At 41.8% G+C, this 25,183-nt stretch overlaps 1 protein-coding gene across 1 annotated transcript in view; it reads left to right on the plus strand.

Annotated features, from left to right (window-relative positions):
• The window catches only part of EFCC1 (EF-hand and coiled-coil domain containing 1), a 215,385-nt gene that overhangs the window by 20,712 nt on the left and 169,490 nt on the right, over positions 1–25,183 (plus strand). Inside the window, exon 2 of the mRNA XM_069206633.1 lies at positions 1,444–1,853. Within this exon, the coding sequence (XP_069062734.1) occupies positions 1,444–1,853 (410 nt within the window). The remainder of the gene's footprint in view (positions 1–1,443; positions 1,854–25,183) is intronic.

The following is a 25,183-nucleotide window of genomic DNA, read 5'->3' on the forward strand; positions in this document are numbered from 1 at the left end:
AGTGCCTGCATCTCGCTAATACTCACACACACGATTTCCTGTACATGGGTGACAGGTACTCAAGGTAGATGCTTCCCTTCTTAGGTATATGCTGGATCTGAGCATGCACCCATGTACTACATCATTAGTGACTTAACACCTACACGCTGGGAACTGTGAGAGGCAATGTCCTCTTAGTCGTGAGGGTCAGGAGTGCATTGGGAAAAATACATTAGGTTTTCAATAGCCAGTATTTTTGTTTTCAATTTCCGAATATGGATTTTGTTGTGAAATTAGAAATACCAAACCCCATCCATGCTAGACACAGATCTGTCCATACAGGCAGACTGAAGGCTTTACAAACACTTGGTTGTTGTTAGTGTTTTACAAAGACAAGTTCTCTGTAAAGGGTATGTGCCTGTAGTTAGTCATCAGTTAGACTTGACCATCCAATGCCAGTCATCCAAAAAGGAGTGCACCCAGTGCTTAATTTGTAATAGAATGAGTGAAGGTGCCCAAAGCTTTGCTCAGACCTGCTGCCAGCGCTATTAAAAGTCAGCACGCTGACTACCAATGCTACGTTGTCTTGACTCCGCCTCATGCCTCTTTAATCCACTGCCAGACACTCCCAGTCCCTGTGTCTCATTCTTACCGGTTCCTGCTTTCTCTGTTTTTCCCATTTTTGTGTTTTTCCTTTTCTTTTTCTCGGTCTGATGATCAAAAAAATGTGCCGCTCCCCAAAAATGAGTGCCTTTGGGCCCCACCAGCAACCACCCTCTCAAATTAGCCACTGAGTGCACCCACTTGCTGATTCTGTGCGGAGTGATTATGAGTTGGCTTTATTATACGCATATGTTTGTAATTATATATCGCAAACCTGACTGGAGAGCAGTAAAGTTCTGAACATTAATGAAGGAGTTGTGTAACAATACAAGATCAATCATGGGTTTAAACATTTTGATTTACATTTTAAATATTTGCAATTGCATTACACGTCACATTCTTTACAATTTAGGACCCTGGGAGATTAAGCCATTTGCCCAGAATCACATGATTTTCTATCAATTCGCACTTTCCAGCTTTGCCACTAGCTCACCAGGGCAAACTGGTTTACTCAGTCACTGCATTCTACATATTTTACAAACGTTCTGTGTGAATTATCTGCTACATTTTTAAGTTAAAATCTAAACGCAGTATGGCTTCAGCTAAATATTAACACAATGCTGGATTAATTATCTGTAGAGATTATTTTCTATATTTAAAATACATAGTTTACAAATTTTGCTATTGAAGATTGAGTTGGATGCTAAACATTAACAATTCTGTGGAGTGTAGAATTGAGTGATAGGACTGAAGTGATAAGATGTTAACCTGTTTGGATACCTAATAAGAACATTCTATGACTTTATCAACTAGTAAGACAGTTTTGATTTTTTCACCTACATCTGCACGTCTGTATTACAGGTGGGTCTTTGGAAGAGCCACGCGAATCATCAGAATGAGGGAGGCTGCTCGATCGCCAAGCGACGACTGTTCAGCCGCAGCCACTCTCAGACCACCAAGGGCCTTCAGAGTGTCTTAAAGGAGGTAGAACTAATCCGCAGCTCCCGAGACGGACAGATTGAAGAGGCAATTAGGTTTAACCAAGAACTGGAAAAGGAGCTTAGGAAATCTCAGGACGCTCTGGTCGCCTTGGAGGACTGCAACCGGAGCCTTAAGAGAGAGCAGGCAGACATGAGAAAGAAGGTGGAGGAAGCCCGGCAGGCTGTTCTGAACAGCCTTGGAAAAGTTAAGGAACTGGAAGCCAAGTCCAACAAAGTGCCCATTTTGCAGGCCCACATCCAACAGCTAGAATCAGAGGTGGATTACTTCAGGTAAGTCGAACATGAAGAAAATGCAATGCCTTTATCCTGCTCCTCCAGGAGGTACGTAAGAGCTAACAACTACCTTTTTATGGAGTTTCATGAAAATGCCTTGCATGTCTGTCTTGCCTTTACCACTGCAGTCATGCGGATGGATGTGTTCTATCTGCTTCCACAAGCCTGATTTCGTGAATCCTAACGAATCAAAATGCTTGCCAACAATCCATTAAAATTCTGACTTCTTTCAGTGTAAAGCTACTGTCATTGTAAGTCAGTTGTATACGTTTGCGGCTTGATCTATGTAAGCATCTTTCTAATATTACTTCTAATTCACTTCACTTTCATATTTTCTTTACTCTTGGTCTAATAGTAACATTACACTGACAGCCACATACCTCTTGCACGTAGCTTTTTCTTTAAGGTTTGAATAGCTGTCATGCCCCTCTCATCCATGAACCCTTAAGTGTGTGTCTATTTAGAACCGTTAGCGTCTCTTCATTGGACACGCAGTTTAAGCCATTCTTCACTTTAGTAGCCCTGCCGTGGACTGCTTTTTTCAGAGAAATTAATAATGATCCATGTACAATTCTGCATTTATGTGAGGCTGGATTCATCCCATTTGTTTACACACTTTTCATTGGTCGGTAGCAACAATCAACTAACTGTGCCTTTTAAAAAACAAGCCTATGATGTAATCTGAAACAAAGCCCACGTCGTTGGTGAAAAATTGGCTGGAGACAAATTGTCACCGCCTCCTTACTTCTGAACGTTTTGCACTTGAGCACTATTCATTCACCACTACGACCAAATAAAATATATTTGTGTACTTTTGTACCCACGTGTGACTTTTGTTGTGACCTGTGCTACCAAGAGTACAATACTAGCTTTTTGAGACTTTCTTTTTTTCTCTAGGCATTGTTTGGACATATTTTACTGACGGTGCTGACACTGTCTTCTCTCAGTTAATTGCTGTGAGTGCTCAGCACCTCGTGGCTCGCGAGGTGAGAAGCTGCAACTAGCATCTCTCCTTCCCCTGAGCCCTGGGGCGGCTTAGCACCACATGGCTAGGCCAGTGGTGGACTCCAATGCTTTCTCTTCCTGCCACCAGCAGCCATTTGGAAGCTTTTGCGAACTGGTGGAGACAACACACAACTGCAGAGTAGTGGAGGTGTTGTAGTCGCCATGCTCAGACCACTGCCATCAACCAAGAAACAAGTAGTAGGAGGGAAAGCAGGCTCTGATATTTGAATGTCTCTGTGTGAGTGTGTGTGGAAATGTGTGTTTGAGCATTTGTGCATATATATGAATGTAAATGGTTTCAGCGAGTATTTATGAGCAGTGCTTAACTTCTGCATGTTGTTTCCGGTGCTGAGCACCGGCACTTATTTTTGAGGGCCGGAGCTTATTCTTCTGCCTCAAGCATTTACTGCGAGCAAAAGACACACTTGGGAAAGATGGAGGAAGGGAAAAACGAAAAAGCGTCACAAAGGTAAAAAGCAGAAAGCTACAAGAGTGAGCCGAAGGGGCAGGAAGTAGCTTTATATGGATTGAAGAGGCCTGAGATGGCTTCAGGATTACGCCGCCTCAGTATTCCGTGTTTCCACATTTAATTGCAGCAGCCGCACGTTTAAGAAGAGGGCTTTGGGCACCGGCACCTTTTTATTTACAAATTAAGCACTGTTTATGAGTGATCCTGTTATAGATCATATGTGTGTCTGTGGTGGGGTGGAAGGTCAGGGGGCTCAACTGCTTAAATAAGACCCATCATAGGCTTAATGACAGGCTACAAGTGACATGTAGTCAAGTTTGTAGCACTATGTGGGCTATACTTGACATATTGAAGATACACTAGTGACAGATTGTGGGTATTCCTGGTGACATGCTAGCCACCCCTGAAAATAGTGGACCATCAGTAAGATGTGTGTGTGTATAGTTTGCAGTAAGGTTATCCTTGACATAATAGTGGCCAATCAGTGACAAATTTGTGGCCATTATTGGAGCTGACTATCCTTGCATAATAATGACCTATCCAGGACATATTTGGGGCAGACTTAGCAATATGCTGGTTTTAATGGAGGACCATCAATGATGTACCATGGGCATTTATGGCAAATGCTAGCTATCCCTAGCATAACAGTGGTCGAACGTTACATATTGTGCCCATTCTTGACTTAATTACGACAATCCTTGGCCTATCAATGTTAAAAAGGCTTGTCACATGTTTGATTGGGATAAGCATGAAAGACAGAGTGTGTCCATGTGGATAGCAGTGTATTTGAGTGCTTAGTGAAATTGATAAGCTGGTGTTTGGGGACCAACATAGGTTTCCTAAAAACGTTAATGTTGTATTTTGGGACTAAAATACATTTCCCCATGACAATATTAAGCTTTCTTTCAGGAGAATTGAGCTTACATATCCAAAATGATTTTTTTATATTTCAAGATCAGACATCTGTTATTTCTGAAATCACTTTCCTGAAATAAAATCATAGCTAATATTTGAGTGATAATTCATTTTGAATTTGGGAGACGTATTCCTTGGTACCTGAGGGCACTTACTGCTGTGGTTATTTTCCGCCTTGGTGGAAGCATTTAATTGTCTATAGAATGTTCTTCTTGTTCTCATTACGCTCTCTAAGCCTTGAGCATTCAATATTCAGTCTGCTGCGGTGCTTTCCATGTAATTGGACAGTGGCATTCCTGTAAGAGCCTGCAGAATTGTTTTAGCTGTGCAGTCTACAACCTGTGGATATAAGATTAATGTAAGTTTTAATATTTTGCACTTTGGATAAAAAAACTGAAGTGAAGAAAGGCACTCGAAACATTTTGAGTAACAATAGGCCATTATGTATCTGTAGGGAACAAAACCCTGTAGCCAATTTTTAGGGAACACAGTGTTGAAAAATCAACTGTTTTGCCACCATTTTTTCTAAGTTTTCATGGGGAGAGTGAGTCCAAACAACCCTAGGGTAGGTAAGGATTGCCTAGCATAAAACATTAATTTTGAATATTTTATTATTTTATTATTTCCTCACTTGAAACCTCTTGATTTTTAGCCAAATTATGTGAAAATTGTGCTTTGTAATGCACAATTTGGCACTGTTTTTTAAAGATTTTGTTTAGTTGGAGAATCCCGTCGAAGTCCTTTAAAAACACTCAGGCTCAGTCACACACCTCACTAGCTCTCTTTGTCCAGTTCAGGGAAGCTACTAACAAACAACCACTTTACCCGCCGCCACTGCTCGCAACATAATAATACATTACTTTTTAGGGCGCTCGGAGTCTTTGTTTTATAATGTACCTTTCATTGTTTTTACTTTAAAAGTGGATTCAATGCTCACATAAAAGTTACACAGAGACATCTCTATTATTATTCTTTGCAAATGTATAGAAATAGGAAATGTATCTTGCCATACCTTATAAATGAGGTACGAATAGGCAGCTTTTTGTGTTTTTGGGAGCCTGGTGTAATAATGTATTGGGTAAGGTTACACAAACTCGATTTTATATATCACAAATCACGCTCACCAAACCTGGTGGAGACTCGGTTTCAAACTGTGACACTTAGCACGCAGGAGAGGCAGTAGCCAGACCTTTCACCGCGCGACCCTATGCTTAGAGAGGCCCTTCCTGTGCGCAATTCGTTTTTCCGTATTTCCTGCTCCCTAAAAAGATAATTACCCTATAGTTCCTGCATTCTGTTTCCTCTTTTCTTTATTGCACATGGCAGATATAATTCCTTGGAGACTGAAAGAACCAGGTTTCATACACGTAGACATGATATTTTCCCTGCAAATGAGTTGTTAGAAATTCAGGCACCATCAGAAAACAAGCATTTGCACTGCAGTGGGTCTCGCGTTTGCTCGAGTTAGAGCTATTAGCATTGTAAACTGTTAACTGGACTTTTCTTGCAACATAAATGGAAAATGAAGAGTAAAACAGTTTCACATAAGCGAGCTGACGGCCGCCATTAGCGCGAAGCAGACACACAAAAGAAAACCGAAGTTTGTTTGCAGTCAAATATATTGGCAAAAGTGCAGTTATCCATGTAACCAGCAGCAAAAGTGCAATTATCCATGTAACAGGGCTGACGTCACGCGAAGTGCACGACTACTGCCCAGCAAGATCGTGTCAACGGAATGAAAAGAAAAAGTAGTCCAGAATCCATAGGGAAAACACAGAGCCTCGTTTGTTTTCAGATGTTGGCCGGTGCGCTCGAGGAGGGCTAAGCACCGGAAAAGGCATAATGTATGCATGCCTTTCACTAATGAAATCAAGCAAATTTTAAAAGGCAAGCCCACAAACCAACCAAACCGATGGGCATCACATGGGCTTGATTAACAGCCCACAGAAAGATTGCAACAGGGACAGAGCACTTTGCGCACTTGACCCTAAAAAGACTCTTCAAAGAAGCACACTGCTTTAGAGAAAGTGAGGTATACAAATGTGTGCCAAACATGTAATTAACCTACGATTTGTCTGTTGAATAACATGACTTTATCAAGTTGCTACAGGAACATAATAAATACAGTGCTAGCTGACGGAAGGAAAAAAAAGAGGTACTTACAACATACCATGTTCTCATTTAACATATGATTACCTGCCGTGTAAACAAAGCTAAACTTGCTCTGTGTGTATATATTAATGTTTAGGCTGTACATGCAGGAACGTGTAGTACTGTTAGAGGTGTAAGTGAGCGATGAGTGCTTGCAAAGACCATTCCAACAGAGTAGTGTGCTTTGTTTTAGACCTAGCCTTTGAAACCTATATTTCAAGACTATTGTTTTTCCCAAAATACTCCCATATACACAGGAGCTTCTAGTTAGTTGTCTTCACCTATTGATTAGTTAAATTGCCATTCATATTTTGCATCAGTCACCAAAGTATACAGCATGGGGCACTGGGTCAGCCCACTTTATCCATTTACTCCCTTAACTTTGAGTGAATGCACAAAGCCTGAACACATCATTCACAATCTGGTTGCAGATGCCTCAAACAAAATAAAGCATTTCAAAGCCCATATGTTTTGCGTTGGGTGCTAGCCTATTTTCATTGTCTATGCTTGTTTTGTCACTTTTTTGTAATTTTTTATTTTTGAGGAGCAGCTGGATCTCCAATATAAAAAATGTATATAAAAAATAAACATTGTATTTTTTGCCCATTCTGTTCAGTTGCAAGCTGTATCAAAATATGGTTTTCATTTGATTTATTTTTTATATTAATTTTGAATGCAGCGTATTTATTTTGTCTTTACTCCTTCATACAATGTATTTTATAAAGTGTTTATGACATTGTAACATTGCAGTAGTGTGCTATTTGAGTGTTAAGTTGTTATATATTGAAAATTGACATGCATTGCACAACTGAAAAAAAATGTTCCCAAGTTAAAGACCAGCATTGGTGAATGCTTTTTTTTAAATTGAAAGGTTTTTTTACAAGCATCAAGCAGCCACCTACAGGTGATGGCATATTTTTAGTTTTTTCCTCTTTATTTTTGTGATATATGCTTGCAGTAAAAAAGAAGAGCCATCTTGCCAGAACCAGACCTATTGGCTCTAACAATATTTGTTAAAAATAGAGGAACGCTGAGATGCTATTAAGCCTGAACCCCTGTGAAGCCAGCGATGAGTGCCAATAATCAGGTGTGCTCAGAGAGCGGCTGCATGGTCCCTCATTTATTACTTTAGAAGTGCTGGAAAGATTGGAGTGTGTGAATACTGAATAATAACCTACACCTGTACACCACGTACTGTACATGTACTACTACATACATGTACATGTATATGGTAGTACGATGGTAGTACCATGTACATGTACTACCATGTACACATGTACTACCATATATCTGTACCATATACCTATACACTTCCTGTGGGTTCTCAATCCCCCTGGAGATGCTCCTGGCAAGTCCAAGAAAAAGTGTTCCTCATTCCTCAGGGCACTATTTACACCAGACAACAGGCCCCTAAACCATATCATTTCAAAATCCAACACTCTGAATGAGGCAGACGGACCTTCAGTTTGGCAGAGAGGGTACTCCATCGCTGTAAACTCTAAATCGGCCCATAAATCTCCTTGTGCCTAAAAAAGTCTAATGTATTCTGCTGCTTATATAAAGCACTGTGGTAACATTGGGCTGAGTGTGTGATGAATAAAGCTGCAAAAATGACTGCATTATAGAATCCCTGTTGAGGGCCCAGCTAGTCTGAATGTTTTTCTCTTTGCACTTCTCATCAAAGTTCCCTCATGCATGCGAGCTGACTTGTTACTGATAGGCATGACCACTGGAATTATGCGATTTTGTAGCCACAGTGTTTTCCTCATAATTATGGATTTACTCTGCTGGCCACATAATCCATAATCTCCTGCCTAATCTGCAGATTTTAACAAAAAAGTTGTTTCTAGCTCAAATGGTTCAAAAGGTACTAAAACACGCTTCTACACAGCGGAAAGTCTCTTGTAAAGGTTGACAAGTCAGCTCTCCATTGCTTATTTCTGCACTTGGGTGTCAAACTAGTCCTAGCATGGTAAAAACCTTGTTCACATAGTTTTAACATTTATAAAGATGGCAAAACAATGAGGTAATACTATTACAAAATGTGTTACATTATGCCACATAATTTGCCTTTTCCTCGTGAATAATTTATTCGACCCTGTCACATAATTTGGTGCTCTCCTGTTGCATACCTATTTACTTCTAACCGTGGTTGTTAGTCACTGCAAAGTGCTTATGGACCATCAGAGGTATTAAAAGCACTAAAGAAATACAATTTAAAATTTACAGTTACAGCAGTTCCTTTGGCCCTGTCTATGCGGGATGGCATGGGGCAGGGTTTGGTGAGCTCATTTTTTCACGATACTAGTAGTTTCTTTTTTTGACAAGAATGGAGAGCAGAGATAACGTACTATTCCTTTGTCTTGGTGTTTCTTCTTATTTTGAAGAGTGGTTTATTGCAAAACACATAGGTCCCTATTACGGGAAGGCCCATCTGCCAAACTCCCAAGAGGGTGGCCACCACGGCGACCTCCCCACCAGAGTTATTAAGAGTTTCCTCTGAGGTCTGCGGGCGGAAACCTGAGTTCCTGTCTGCTGGCCTATCGGGAAACAGGCTACAACATTGCTCCGGCTTGTAATGGAGCCAGCAGCACCGCTGTAGCATGCAGGGTGCACCAGCAAAGCAGACAGTGAACATTGCGAGGGTGCTGGCCAGGGGTTCCTCTGCACTGCCCATGCAAAGTGCATGGGCAGTGCAGAGTCCTCCATGGGGCCCCCTGCACCCGTTCTCAGCCAGCCTTTTCATGGCAGTGCTACTGCCATGAAACTGCTGGCAGAAAAGGGGGTCGTAATCCCCAGGGCAGTGCTGCCCTGACGGATTAGGACCACCAGCATCCTGCAGACCACCGGGATCTGAGATCCTGGCCGAGTTGGAGGTTCCCTTGTGGTCTGACCGCCAGGGTTGTAATGGGGCGGTCAGACCATCGCATTGGCGGGGTCCCGACCACCACCGTGAGTGTGGCGGTTTAGAGACCGTCACACTCATAATCAGGCACATAGGTGGTCATTACGACCCTGGCGGTCAGAGACCGCCAGGGGTAATGTGGCACTGCCGGGGCTGACGGTTTACCGCCGTTTTAGCCCCGGCGGTGATAATCCGCCAGGGCAGCGCTGCCAGCAGCGCTGCCTTGGGGATTATGACCCCCCTACCGCCAGCCTGTTTCTGGTGGTTTGCACCGCCAGGAAGAGGCTGGTGGTAAGGGGTGTCCTGGGGGCCCCTGCACTGCCCATGCCACTGTCATGGGCAGTGCAGGGGCCCCCTAACAGGGCCCCGGCCAGCTTTTCACTGTCTGCATAGCAGACAGTGAAAAGCGCGACGGGTGCAACTGCACCCGTCGCACGGCCGCAACACCGCCGGCTCCATTAGGAGCCGGCTCCTATGTTGCGGCCTCATTCCTGCTGGGCCGGCGGGCGCAAACTTGGTTTGCGCCCGCCGGCCCAGCGGGAATGTCATAATGGGGGCCGCGTGAGTGCGGCCGCATTGGTGGCCGCACGGCGGTTACCGCCTGGCGGGCGGCAGTAGCCGCCCGCCAAGGTCGTAATGACCCCCATAGTGTTTTTGAGCATGATGGCTAGAAGACTAAAAAACAATTGAATTCCTTGTCATTGTGTCTGTTTTCTTTCAAACCTCTGTTCGGTTTATCGAGATTAAAATCTATGGCTTGTGCGTCACAAACACATTTATCTCTGCAGACAGCCTGATTCATGCTACTGTGATTGAAATCAGTCTTCCACCGATTACATGTTAAACTTTGTCACTGGTGCGTAACCTCATGAGCTAGGTTACTGGAATTAGAACCAAGCAGAGACTTTTGAAGGCGTGGACAACGTGAGCAGTTGCCCAGGGTCTCCACCATCCCAGGGGCCCCCTGAAAAAGTTCAGGGGAAAATTAGGAAGTAGTTGGGCAATTGGATGTGGAATTTACAATTCCCTCCAGTAATTCCTAATTTCTGAATGGAACCTTTAGGTCTCAATTGTAAACTATGCTAACTAAATCCTAGTTATTGATACTGCTGCTTCTTGGCAACTCAGGGGAGGTGGTGTTAATGCACCAAACTCCAGGGCACTCATGACCTCAGCAGGCTGTGCAGCACCAATGACTCTCCTTAGTCTCCAATCTCCAGCTCTGTATTTGGGTTATTAGATGAAATATTATTTGATAAACAAATATAGATAGCAGATCAGGGCCATCAAGATCATTTAATCCTTACATTCCTGTTTATGGTTCACGCAGATTATGTTGTGCTACGTTACTAGCATTGTTAAATAGTCTTCAGCTTTAACTTTAAAATATTAAAATGGCACCGAAATACACAATCATGGCTTATATAAGGTTCAAACTGCAAGTTTGGTAGGTCAATGATTATGTAGTTTTACGCAGTCCTACTTAGTGCATTTAATTATGTTTTCTTTATTGTATTCATTTATTTGGTACACACTACAAGCCAAGGCATTAACATTCTATCAAAGCAATGTTTATCTCAAATTCACAGAACATGAAAAATGAACTGAATGACCGGACTCAAAATCTGTAATTTTCGATTAAGAACCTTTTTAGTGCCTTTCTGAAGCTCAGTGCTGTAGTTTAGTTTAAAACGTTTGCAGAGTCAGAATTATTTATTCTTGGATCCAATATAGAAAAAACAGTCTCCTTCCTGTTGGAGGAGAGGCTAGAGAATTACGCAGAGTGTTTGCTATCTTGATCCGAGGTTGGGGGATGGATGGATGATGTTAATTTATTTCCAGAGATAGGCCGTGGATGTTCCTTTGATACACTTGCATATGGGACAAACCAGATTGACGGTAAACTGCTTTTCTACCAGTAGTCAGTGAAAGAGATTTTACCCTGCAGAGTTACTATTAAATTTACTAAGATTTAGTGCTAGTCATACTGATGAATCATGTACAGGCGATTATTGTTTGTGACCAATTAGTAGTGAGTTTGTGTAGACTAGGGTGGAATTAATGAATGAGCCAACAATTAGTTCATAATATATTTTTCCTATGTGCTGCAGGACTTCTTTCAGGTGCCTCAAGCAAAATAAAGCATTGCAGAGCCCATACGTTTTGTGTTGTCTGCTAGCCTATTGTCTGTCAATGCTTGTTCTGTTTTATCATGGTATTTGTAAATCTTTATTTTTTGGGAGCTTCTGGATCCTTACCAATATACAAAAATAAAGATTGGTTAAAAGTAAAATTATTTTTTGACTTTCAAAGCATATTTTTCCATAACAGCCCTGTGTACTTAAGCAGAATGCCCTCTCTCACCGTGAAGTTATCCAAGCTGCATGCTGAGGTGGGTGGAAGAAAAATGTGACTGACACAGCAATAGACCAATAGATGAAGAAGGTTGCCTGAAAGTCCCTATAAGTAAATATATGGTATATAATATTTTAGTAAAATTAGAAGTTCTTGACTAAAGTAAGACCTGAAAATGAGGACTGAGCTACCGACCACAGGTACGTATCAAAATTAATTTCAACATCTCAAATCACTCAAACATTTCGGACCTTATTAGCAAAGAAGCAGAGAGCACAGTTAATTAAGGAGATTGTGACTGGAGTGTTTGTGCGGGGATTTTGGACTAGAACCTAACAGAACGAATCCTGTTTTAATTCCATTGAGCTTTAAACTGCCCTTGGTTAGCCACCTCTTCACATCCCTTTTAGGGCAGCAAACTCATCTTGAGGGTCACAGAGGTGGAAAGATCGGCATGTCACATGCATATGAATACAACTGATTTCTAATAGGAACTTGATATGCATGTTAAACAAAAGGTGATAACGAAGAGATAAAATGCACCACCAGGAATTATTACTCGTATTTTAGCAAAATTATTTCATTAGCACATTGGATTATAATTAGGTACAACAGTTGCACATTTTTGCTTTTCTTTATCCTTATACACAGGAAGGAACAGAGTATTTTTCATGTCTGTAAAACTACAAAAATCATGATTGCATCGAGAATATCTGTGCAGGTTGGCAGCCAGGGAAGCCAACAAAGTGAATTATTTAAATAACTGCGTGTGTTCATGCACTATGATCCTAGTGTTTTCCTGTGTGTGTATCAGTGTATTACTTCTTGCTATATAGTGCTGAAACCTGACACGTCTCCAACTGTGAGTACACATTTATTGGTTGAATAAACATGCAACTATACTAGTTGCAACTTCATTTTTTCACTGAGTGCTAAATGCACATGGGTAAACACTGACAAGATAAGCAAAAAATATGGATAAATATAAATGAATGCTAAAAAATAAATATAATACCAAGAGTCCTAAGTGTAGCTGCACAAGCTGCAATACGAAAAGAAAAACAACTTGGAAACTATGTCTGTGTCACACTTCACAATAATGTGGGACGATTAAAAACATTTATCACCCTACCTGGGCCCATGGCCATGTATCATTACCTGGAACCCCAGTGAGAGGAGATATTAATCACCAGGCCTGAAAGAGTTGGGCCCCTCTCCATTCAATTAGTGGAAGGTCAGGATCAGTGACTCCCATAATGAGCTTTCTTTGGTCTCTTGATTTTCTTCATGTGTTAATCACCTTCCTGAAAGGAGATAGGCTTTGAAACTATCATCCTTGTTTCACAAGACGAGTTTGTGTGTTTGGACTTGGCCTCACATGTTGTTCAGTAATATGTTGTTATGGTTTCCTTCTTTTAATTAGTTTCTTGCCAATTTCCTCCCAGCTGCCTTCGTCTTCTTGTAAAAATTACCACTCCTGTGCTCACTTATTGTACTGCCCAGGAAGTCGTTCATTTGACATTGGCGGTCACATTACCTTGCATAAAGAGTAAATACTACCTTAGTTATAGTTCAGGAAATACTTTTTGAATTTTTTATTGTAAGTTAAGTGTGTTTTTTCTGGTCATGCACATTAGTCAGCCTGTATTGGCTTAATAACATCACAAGAGTACACCATCTTGGTAGGCATAGCCACTCCGAGTCATGAAAGCGCGGCCCGTTTTTATTCGCCACAGTTGCACACAGTCGATTGAATACTTAACTGCATCACTCAAACCTGTTTTAGTCACTTGATCTTATCTAGAATTGTCTTCTATTCTCCTTTGTTGTATTATATGTTTTGTTATATTTTATTTTTATATACATTTTATTTCTTTTACCCTTAGGGTGATGGCCTGAGTACCAGTGTAAGCACAAGGGAAAATATGCAAACATTTAACACGTCTTCAAGATTACTAATGGAAACCGGGGGCAACACTCTTGAAATTGGTTTATGAGTTCTATTTTCACATGACCAAATACACACCTTTATATGTGCTTAAGTTTAAATTAAAAAAAATATTTTAACACAATGGGAAACTTAACCCCCACTAATTTTGGGAGTGTTTCCATCCCGTTCACAGACTGAAAAGGCATCCCCTCCTGCCCTACCAGGAATAATTCTCTGACTATTTTCCAGGTTGGGAATGGGGTGGAAAAAGTTTGAAAATGCCAGAAAATAAGTACATTTGTGGGTGTGCACAGCTATTTAGAGAATTTCCAACCTGGAATATCATTTCACTCTACCAGTAAGTAAATGTAATCCCAAAAAACCTTGTGAGTTGAAATTCATTTATGTGGAGGTTATTCTGAAAATCCTTCACATATCTGGCCCTGAACATATCTGATGTAGAAGAAGAGTAACTCAGTATGTAATTGTCTTGTATTTATTTTAATTGAAGCAAATGATGTTTTTAAGATCAGTCGCCAAATGGGTCGTGAGATATATTGAATTATACTTGAATAGCAAAAGACTAGAAAGTTCAAATAATTCACTTTCATTACAGTAAACGCCTTTTTTGTGTTGAAAGCACGTAGGCTCTCATTATTAGTGACCTCTCAATTTCAGTCGGACTGGTAACAGCCGCTACCGGCCCCATCAGAATTTTCAGATCCATTGGACCCCTGCAGATGTGTTTATTTTCACAGAGAGATTTTGGCTACTGAAAGCAGATGAGATGGCCATGTGAAAATGTTGGGAGAAATTAAAAATGAGGAAAATGACCCAGGATTACTGATTCACTGGTTATTCCTCATTTTTAAGGGAACCATCAGGATCCCACTGTACCTGTGGTATCAGTAACTCTGATTGGCAATGTTATCGGGAGGATTACCGGGGCATTTGTAGTGAGGGATACAGCATCCAAGGAGCTCATGTGCAAAATAAACTACATATAATGTACAGAGAAGATGCACATTTTAAAGAGTGTATCATACAGACGTTTGTGGAAGTTCACAGATTCTACTCAGTGTGTCTCATATTACATATTAGGTTTTTATTCTGCTCTAAAGATTACGAGGCATGTGCAAGTCTCTAAATTCAGAGAAACTCACTCTCCGCTTAAGTCTGGGCTGAGTTAATTTACTATTTTAATTCCAGTCTTGGAATATGTTGAGGCAAGTACCAGATAGTGGGATAAGGTACAGGTCGAAAAATGTGTAGGGAGAGCTAAAGCTAAAGTCCAGATTTTGCTTATCTACTTTCCGCAAATTATATTTTTCCCCTGCATGCAGCTCCTTCAGAAAGGCATGCAACAGTATTTTACATATCATTAGATGCTTTTTTGAATTCTCACAAGAACTTCAAAAATTAGAATAAAATGGAAAGCTCTGTTCATATTCATCTACAATCAGTACAAGTAGAAAGGATTGTTCCTTGTACTAATAGAGAGTTCGGCGTTTAAGACCGATTCACACAGGCATGTAAACATTCGCAAAAGAGTACACCTCTAGTTCTACCTCCAGTTCTCAGAAATGCTTTTGTGAACTGGCCCCTATGTTTTCACATACTTCCTTCTAATCTGAAAAGTCCCAGATCTGTAAAATAGTTCTACAGCTCATAAAGACAGCCAGGGCGCTAAAATGTGCAATATGGGTGTAAATAAGGACACCGTACCAGCAACAAATAAAAGAAAACGATAATGCGGGGGCATTATATTTGAAATGGTCTTATTTTCATATCAACGCTATTGACTGCACCATCGCTTGCTTAGATTTCGCTGCATTACATTTTTGGTACAAAACTGTGTAATTTGTAGTTGGTGGAAGCGCACGATAGAAAATCTACTACTACCGTTTTGTTACATGCGATATTTTTCAACGGTGCGCATCAGTGTGCGATGCCACGTACATTATGTTAAGAAATAACTCATGCGCTTCGTAGTCTAAGAAGAAGTTTGTTTGCTTCATTCTAGAAATCTGGTCTCTAATTTAGAACACCTGTTTGAAAGTGCTAAAATATTAAGACCAATAAACAAAGTAAGAGTTAGGATACCTGATAGTTATTTAACTAAAAAGATCAAGGGAAACAGAAGGAAAAGGTAATTGGCATCTGCTCAAGGAAAGGGACAGAGGGAAATTGGCATCTGCTCAAGTTGTGTCTCTGATCTGCTTTCCCTTTTTCCTGCTGCTTTACAATAACTTGCTCGTTTTCCCTTATCTTGCTCTAAAAAGTTATTCGGTGTGGGAGTTGGCAGGGTGGAACTTTGGCTGTGAGATGGCCACATTATATTATTCAGGCTCCGGCAGGAGCCCTAATTTGTTATCAAACCTCCTCTTAAAACAGATTACAGCAGGTCCAGTGAATGCTGCTCTTCCATGAAGTACTATTATATTACACCATCATAACACATTTGCATAAATCCTTCAACAGCTACAGTGGAAAAGAAACTCTCCAATTACTTAGTGCATGGAGAAGTGCCACATGTTTCCATACAGCGCAGGGTGCTATTATTTCAGATTTAAAAAGGAATGTTCCTGCTACATAAGTGGAACAAACCGCGTGAAATAAGTTGCTCTGTTTCTCATCAAAAGTTATTTACCTGTTCTAAGCACATAACACGATTTGGAAGCAGTCCTTAAGTTATATTACACGTGCTAAGGTTGACTGGATAATTCCCAATAATATGGGTTGATCTGTCTTACATCTGGGTTGATCTAGCAGACCACCTGCACTTCTAGGATTTAACTTCTGAATGCATATGCCACAGCTAATCTTGTGATACCCATTTATGTGGGAGCCCAGATTCTATAATACAGCTGGTGTGTTACCTCTCAGCTAGACTCCCTACCATAAACTATTGACAGTTGTATGCTGTCTATTTCACATTGAATATTCTACACTAATATATCAATGGAAATGGGCACCACTAAGGGATGGCCCACACTCGTGTGTTCAACCACACTAAGATGACAGGTCCCTGCATGCTTGCAGGACATTGTCTATTCTCATATATTTCCTAAAACACGAATGTGCTCAACTTCACTCTTCTGTTGACATGAGTTGAGCTCTCTCTAACATGTAGAGATGATACAGTAACATTTCCCACTTATAGGCTGGGATGCACTCAGGCACTTTTTACCTATTCATTCACTGGCTTTATACCTACGTGTCCCATAAGTCGCACCTAAGTGGAGCAACAAATAAGAGCAACAAATCACAATAATAAGCCAACCTTAGTCCTCACGCACAGCAGCAAAAGACTAACCACATCGGCCACAAGACAGATGCATATTCTTCCAACCACAGCAGTCCCATGGAGTAGCTTCTATCTATCCGCAAATGTACTTTGATGTCTTATCAGGATATGAACTGCTAAATAAATTTAGCTACAGTAAAATACAATAGCAATGGCTTAACAACCTCTTTGGATGCTTCTAAAGGTCTTCTAGGGTCTCCAGGGTCTGTTGGTGCAATTATTCTGAAATCAGAGGTTTTTAAACTATTGTCATCCTTTTTAGGGTCGAGCCTGCATCGCATGCGCTTGCGCATGTGTATGGCTTGCGAGACGCTTTAGTAGATAGAAAAGGGCTCGGAGCCCCGTCCATGTCACGTCAGTGTCTTTCATTGGTTTGTGGGCTTGCCTTTCATAATCTGCTTGCATTCATTAGTGGAAGGCACGCATACGTCATGCCTTTTCCGGTGGTTAGCCCTCCTCGAGCGCAGCGACCAAGTACTGAAAACATGTGAGGCTTGCTGTTTTCCGTCCGGTTTGTGGACTACTTTTTATCTTTTTTTCGCAGCATGATCTCGCTTGGCATGACATCGACAATGTTACATAGTTAATTGCACTTTTGCTGGTTACGTAGATAATTGCACTTTTGCCAATAGGTTTCACTACAAGTGAACAGTAGCAGCGCGATCGCGTTTTTTTTTTGCATTTTATTTTTCCTTCTACCTGCACGCTATCTTCAACTGTCCGAACGAGTGAACTGTAGCAGCGCGATCGCGTTGTTTTTTTCCATTTAATGTTGCAATAAAAGTCCGGTAGGGAGTTTACAACTGCTAATAGCTATAACTTGGAGAAATGCGAGACCCTATTGCATTGCAAATGCTTGTTTATTATCTATTGTACATTTTACTATCTATTCTACGGCAGCCAGACTTATAATAACAACATTTGAGCGGCGAAGATTCAAGGTTGGTTTCAGAGCATGGCAATACTAGGTGGCCATCTTGGAAGGCAGCAGAAGGGGCATCAAAGAAGTTCATTGGGCATTCCAACAAGTTCCACCACCCTGCATCACATCTAAAGTAAGCAGGCCTTGTATGGGAACTCAGAATGGCACTGTGTGCCATCATAATTCCACAAACCTATCAAAATGTTTATCTTCACATCAAAGTAGCTCACACCGATGCTAGTCCAAATCAGCTTCCTGAATGAGTAATCCAGGTCTGTGGTGTCAAGCAGCCAGAACCATAGAGAATGATGGGCTGTACAGCATAACATCACAAATATAGTCTGATTGACATAGTACAGGGAAGAAAAATATCACTTCGAGTAGGGTGCCTGAAAATTTTCTATCTGCTAAATTGATGAGACATTCTGCTGTGGCTCTGTTGAATCAGATTGTGCCAGTACATCACATTATATGACGAGGTTAGGTGTTAAGAGTAGATTTTCTAAAGTCCTTATTATTGAGTTAGGATTAATATGTTGAGAATATTCCTCAATACAAAACAAGCACTGGAATAGTGGACGGACACATCATGTAATGTGTGCGTTGTTTGAAGAGTGTATGCACATCCCTTAAAACATTACTATTTAGGTTGACATCAATGATAAATCATCAGCGGCCAATTCACACTGAAGTTTATTTATTTGTCTGAGATGTGACTATAACTAATGCAGGAGGGGATGGCTAGGATGGGAATTGACTTGGGTCTCATTGGTTTCTACAAAGATTGCATGAGGATACTACAATGAGGGTTAGGTATGGCACAGATGGGGAACTTACACATAGCATTCAGTCTCACCTAGGAGTAAGGCAGAGGTGTGTGATGGCGTTGCTTTTGTTTCTTATTTATATTAATGATTTAGAAGCTCATTTGTCTGAAATTGGGAAAGATATGCCAACAATTAAGTCCAGGCCTATTCCAGTTCTGCTGTATGCAAATGATGTGGTTTTAATGGCATGAACTGCAACTGGCCTACAGCTTCGTTTAGATGGGTTTTATTCTATCATGGGGAAGGAGCACATTAAAACCAATCTACAAAAGTCAGACCACCAAAGCCATGGGGATGGGGCCACTGTCAAGTGGGTCGCATCACCCCCGTCGTTGGTCAGCTCGATGGAAACAGTGCAGCGGTCTTAGGGAGCCGAGGCCAAAGGCATCGAACACCAGCACTCTCGGAATGCACAGTCTGCACAGCAGACAGTGCGCAGTCTGAGGGTGCTGGCAGGGAGGACCCTACACTGTCCACAACATGGCCATGTGCAGGGGCCCCCTTGTGCCCCCCAGCACTGGTTTTCCGCCAGCCTTTTCATGGAGGGGACCCCGCCATGAAAAGACTGGCCGAAAGTGAAGTTGTGATCAGCACGGCGGTGCCACCATGGGCATCGCAATGGCTGACCACAACTTCGACTGCCGCCAACCCAGCAGGATCCGTGATCCCGGCGGTGGTGGTAGCCTCCTGGTAGTCCAGTCACCAGGATCGTAATCCAGGAGTGCGGCGCTCCGACCACCACCACAAGTTTGGCAGTCTGTGGAATGGCAAACTCGTAATGAGGCCCTAAGTGATTTCATCTAGGGGCGACAGAAATCCAAATGGTAAATTCATCCACATACCTGGGCTTGCCCTTTGATCAAAACTTAACCAGGCCCACTTTGCACAATTCCTGGGGGGCGTATATACAAAGAGCTATTGAATCAATTTTCTCTTTTGCAAGGAGGCTAGAACAAAAACCAGTTAGAGAAATGATTGACATGCACAGAATAAGTGCATTTCTGTGATGTGTTATGGAGCTGGTGTATGGGAGTATAAATGCCCGGGGATATTTCAACAGGTAGGAAATAAATTACTGGAAATAATTTTGGTGGTCCCTAAAGCCACCCCTGCATCTATCAGAACTATGGATGGAGCCCTTGGGAGGTAAAAGTAAATTGGAACCACTTTTATTATGGCTCTGCATTTAGGGCAATCAGAAGGCACAATTTTCTAGATATGCATTAGAGGATTATTTATCTCTTGACCATGCATTAGACATCCTGTGGATATATTATATAAAGAAGAGATTTACTGACCTGGAACTCTCAGACGTGTTTAGTAATCTGATGAGCTTGGATATCAAGGTTATTCCTAACGTGAGAGACGCCTATTTGAGTAAGCAAATTACGCTTCATCAGTTGTAGTTTTATAAGCTCTTGCCTAGCCTTAATTACAACCTAGCTATTCAGACATGTGGGCTCGAGGCCTATCTCTCTTGGCTTCATGAGGCTTTATTTAACCAGATTGCATTTAATCTTGGCACAATCTAGTGGCCTTTCCAAAGAATACTGCCTGGGGCTTGACACTACCTTGTTGCCCATGCAATAATGTTGCACAACAGCGCACATTGCACTTTATTGTATTCTGCACCTTCTATGCCTTCCCCAGGAAACCCTTCCTGACCCCCATTTTTTGATCTTTTAACACTAATTCTCACAAGGAGGCCTTCCTGCAGCTGGCAAAACTAGAAAAGTTGGAGATGTGTATTGCTGTGTGTTGCCCTGGGAAACTTTGTTAATCTTGCCTTGATAATAAGAAACAGATATCCTGCAGAATAAATCTCCTTAAATTGTTTGCTTTTTTTGGAGCTTAAGGGACCTTTGGGCTTTATCTTCCGGGTATTTTTAATGTGAAGCATGTAGGACTGTTTTGCTTTTCTCCTCTCTGCATTTTATCATATCTGTTATTATAGTCTGTTCTTATGAATTTTATCATTTACGGATTCATTGCTATATTTTATTGAGTGTTTTTTTATTTTTGTGCAGTTTTATGGACTGTGGGCCGAATAAGGATTAATGACTGACTGACTGACTGACTAAAACAAATGTTCACAGCCATAATTAATGCACTTCTTCAAGCAGTTATAAAGTTCTGTTCCTTTTCTTCGAACATGCGTTACTCTGAAGACCATAACTTGGAAGGACTTTTCTCTATGACATCGATGGCATCACCAACAATACCGTGTACTTCATGCTATCTTTTAACTATGCACTTGTTTATTCTGTAGTGCGCATAACTATGGCCCTCATTACAACTTTGACGGGCGGCGGAGGCCGCCCGCCAAAGTTGCGCCGCAGGAATACCGCACCGCGGTCTGAAGACCGCGGCCGGCATTCTGAGTTTCCCGCTGGGCAGGCGGGCGGCCGCCTTAAGGCCGCCCGCCAGCCCAGCGGGAAACAATCTTCCCACGAGGACGCCGGCTCGGAATCGAGCCGGCGGAGTGGGAAGGTGCGACGGGTGCTACTGCACCCGTCGCGTATTTCACTGTCTGCTATGCAGACAGTGAAATACAAGCGGGGCCCTCTTACGGGGGCCCCTGCAGTGCCCATGCCATTGGCATGGGCACTGCAGGGGCCCCCAGGGGCCCCGCGACACCCCCTACCGCCATCCTGTTCCTGGCGGGCGAACCGCCAGGAACAGGATGGCGGTAGGGGGTGTCAGAATCCCCAAGGCGGCGCAGCATGCTGCGCCGCCTTGGAGGATTCTGACGGGCAGCGGAAAACCGGCGGGAGACCGCCGGTTTTCCTGCACTGACCGCGGCCAAAGCGCCGCGGTCAGAATGCCCTAAGGGGCACCGCCAGGCTGTCGGCGGTGCTCCCGCCAACCGCGAGCCTGGCGGTCACAGACCGCCAGGCTCGTAATGAGGGCCTATGTCTTTTACTGTGGTTGAAATACAGGGACTTCCCTAATCAACAAATTCCTACAAAAATATGTTGTTTTTCTCTTTTGTTATTTTTTTTTTCTTGAATTATTCGTGCAGCCAAGTTTGAAAACAATTTTGGAGATGCACTTTCACAGCTGCTGCCGAGACCTCGACTTCATCTGTTTTTCAGCTTAATCCTAAAACCTCAGCTCCAAGCTTGTATCGCTTTAAAATATACTGTGGGAAATCTGAGTAGTGCCACTACCTTCCACAAATATTTTCCCAGAACCAAATCAAAGGCCTTTTCTGCATCTGCATAAACTACAGGTATTGGTTGTTTTGTCACTGTAGGGGTTTGTGTAGGTGCAAATAATTCTGCAATGTCCTTCCTTAGTTGGTGTTCCTATATATAATCATTTCGGTGTCACTGAATGCTATTTTGGAGGACATGTTGTCTTTCAGCCATGATTTCCACATATTTTGCATATCCCAGGTTAAGGAGTGAAAAAGATGTATATGGTGAGCATAGTTCTGGAACTACCCATGGCTCGTTAAATCTAGCAATGGAGGCCTTTTCGGTTGGAATTGTTCCTGGTGTGAAGGCTTCTCTGATGTTTCTCTCATGCAAGTGTAACAATAGTAATTGATGACCATTCAGTAATTATTGGCCAACCAAGGCAAGCAGGAAGCTCCTTTAGGCTGGAGGCATTTGTTTTTTCTTCCCCGACCTTCAAGATTTGACAGTATTTTTTGTGATCAGCTTTTTGGCATCTGCAGCTTTAATTTTTTGATATTTTAGCTAATTACTATGTGCAGCGTCTATAAAATATTAAAATATTGGTCAATAAAACTCTAGTTCTAATTTCCAGTATATTTTATGACACCTTGAAGATGACAATCTTGGTGTGTTTCTCTTACACATTAGGAATATTTTAAACTACATGCACCAGTGCATGCATGACAATTGACGGACTTGACAGAGACGGTTTGCCCAGCAAGCCCTTGCAATAGATAGTGAAACAGAGGCATGTTACTCCTCGTATTCTTAATTGCAAAATCCATTCATGTAAATGTGACTTGAATCTTTGCATTATTTATTTCATTTTCAGTTTAGTGGTTTGCACAATTCCTGATGTCAATGCACTGGAACTTTCTACTGTTGCAATTTCACCTTCTGTTAAGTCTGCTACCCAGCTTTCCACATTGCCTTATTAATGATTGGAAATTGATGTAGGGATGTATGTTTTAGTCTTTTTTGAAAAATACAAGCCTTGGTAAGTGTTTGAATATTTTGACGACTCTTTTGCTATATCTTTTTATCTACTGTAATAACTATTTTCACAGTCCTAATGATGGCTCGTCCAAACAACTACTGAGACTCGAAACGTCAGCTCTATTTTTAGTATTTATTGCATAAACTGATCATTTAAATTTACCATTGTTTGTCATTCAAAACTTGTTGAGGATCCATGTGCCTGATTCGCAAATGTAAACCTACATTTTTTTGTAGGTTTATGGTTTTTTGCTCTTCATAAAGTAGTTTTACTAGTAGTATCTTTATGATTACAGAGTCTCCACACATAAAAAGATAAAACCTATGTCTGTTACGAAAAACACCAAAAGCGCTAGGACACTGTACTTTTGTTTCCACTAACTTTTCAAAACTGTTTTAATATATCACTCTTGAACACTCATTAAGCATGGAGCACTGTATTATTTGTTCCTCTTAATTTGAGATCTGCAATACTATTTTTTGTTTTAGTTTTGCACTCACACTTCATATACCATAAGATAATGCATGTACATTTGTCAGCAATTCTACTTCAAATGAATATAGAGGATGTAAACTGTGGACTGCCCCAGTCACCAATCTTGCCCCTGCTTTTTATCCTCTTGACTTCCAGTTACCACTTCACCTCATTTCTAATAGCCAGGTTTACATAATCTGCAGCTGAAGTTCATACTATAAACAGATAAATTATCAAGGATAATTGAGACCTTATGCAGCAGTAAATTCAAGAGCATGGGAAAATCAGTCTTTTAAGTGGATGTCTTTCAGAGGTTTACAAATGCTTAAAAAATCATAACAGAAACACTTGCTCTAAATTTGTAGCTCTGTGATAAAAGGCAGAGACTTCATAAACTCGTACCGCCATAGGATACAATCCATATGGAAACTCTTTCATAAGATGACCCGGTCAGCTAGGCTTATAATAATAACGTTTGGGCGGTAGATGTGGGGATCTTTTGCCATTTTCTCTTATCTGGCATCACATCCAATCAGAATTGACTTGTCTTGTTAAAGTTTTATATCTATCCAACCACTTACAGGGAAAACGTTATTGCAGTCACCAGGAGGTGAAGTTCTAGGCGAAACATCTGCTTCTTTACAAGCTGTCCTTGACTGATACTCAAATGCTAAAAAGTTAGGTGGTGCAACACTATGGGCCTGATTCTAACTTTGGAGGACGGTGTTAAACCGTCCCAAAAGTGGCAGATATACCACCTACCGTATTACGAGTTCCATAGGATATAATGGACTCGTAATACGGTAGGTGGTATATCCGCCACTTTTGGGACGGTTTAACACCGTCCTCCAAAGTTAGAATCAGGCCCTATATCTGGTGATTTGACTGCAAAGAGATGTTAGGGGTGGCTTTCATTTTCACTGTTGTATAGCAATGCAGTTTTCGCAAGGTTTGGTAAGACATAAAAAACAGTTACGATGTGGGCAGCAGTAGTGCAGACTTCTCTCAATAGGCTGCATTGCATGCTTCCCTCCCTCACACAAGATGTACAGTACAGAAGCTGCAGTGCATGCTTCCCTCCCTCACAGATTTACAGTACCGATGATGCAGTGCAAACTTCCCTCCCTCACAGATGTGCAGTACAGAAGCTGCAGTGCATGCTTCCCTCCCTCACAGATTTACAGTACTGGCACTGCAGTGCAAGCTTCCCTCCCTCACAGAAGATGTGCAGTGCAGAAGCTGCAGTGCATGCTTCCCTCCCTCACGGAAGACATACAGAACAGAATCTGCAGTGCATGCTTCCCTCCCTCACAGAACATGTACAGTACAGAAGCTACAGTGCAAATTTCCCTCTCTCACAGATGTACAGTACAGAAGCTGCAGTGCATGTTCTCCTCCCTCACAGAACATGTACAGTACAGAAGCTGCACTGGATGATTCCTCCCCTCACAGATGTACAGTATAGAAGCTGCAGTTCATGCTCTTTCCCCTCACAGAACATGTACAGTACAGAAGCTGCAGTGCAAGCTTCCATCCCTCACAGATGTACAGTGCATAAGCTGTAGTGCATGCTTCTCACCCTCACAGAAGATGTACAGTGCAGAAGCTGCAGTGCAAGCTTCCCTCCCTCACAGAACATGTACAGCACAGAAGCTGCAGTGCAAGCTTCCCTCCCTCACAGAACATGTACAGCACAGAAGCTGCAGTGCAAGCTTCCATCCCTCACAGAACATGTAAAGCGCAGCAGCAGCAGTGCAGACGTCCTCCTCTCCCTCTTCCTGAGAAGATGTTTGGCATGATGGCAGAAATTCAAGCTTCCTAACCACAGTATAGACACCAGCACATCCACAGCAGTGCACTTGTCACACCCTCACACTACATTTAGTAC

This window comes from Pleurodeles waltl, chromosome 9, assembly GCF_031143425.1.
Source record: "Pleurodeles waltl isolate 20211129_DDA chromosome 9, aPleWal1.hap1.20221129, whole genome shotgun sequence".
NCBI classification, from domain to species: Eukaryota; Metazoa; Chordata; class Amphibia; order Caudata; family Salamandridae; genus Pleurodeles; species Pleurodeles waltl.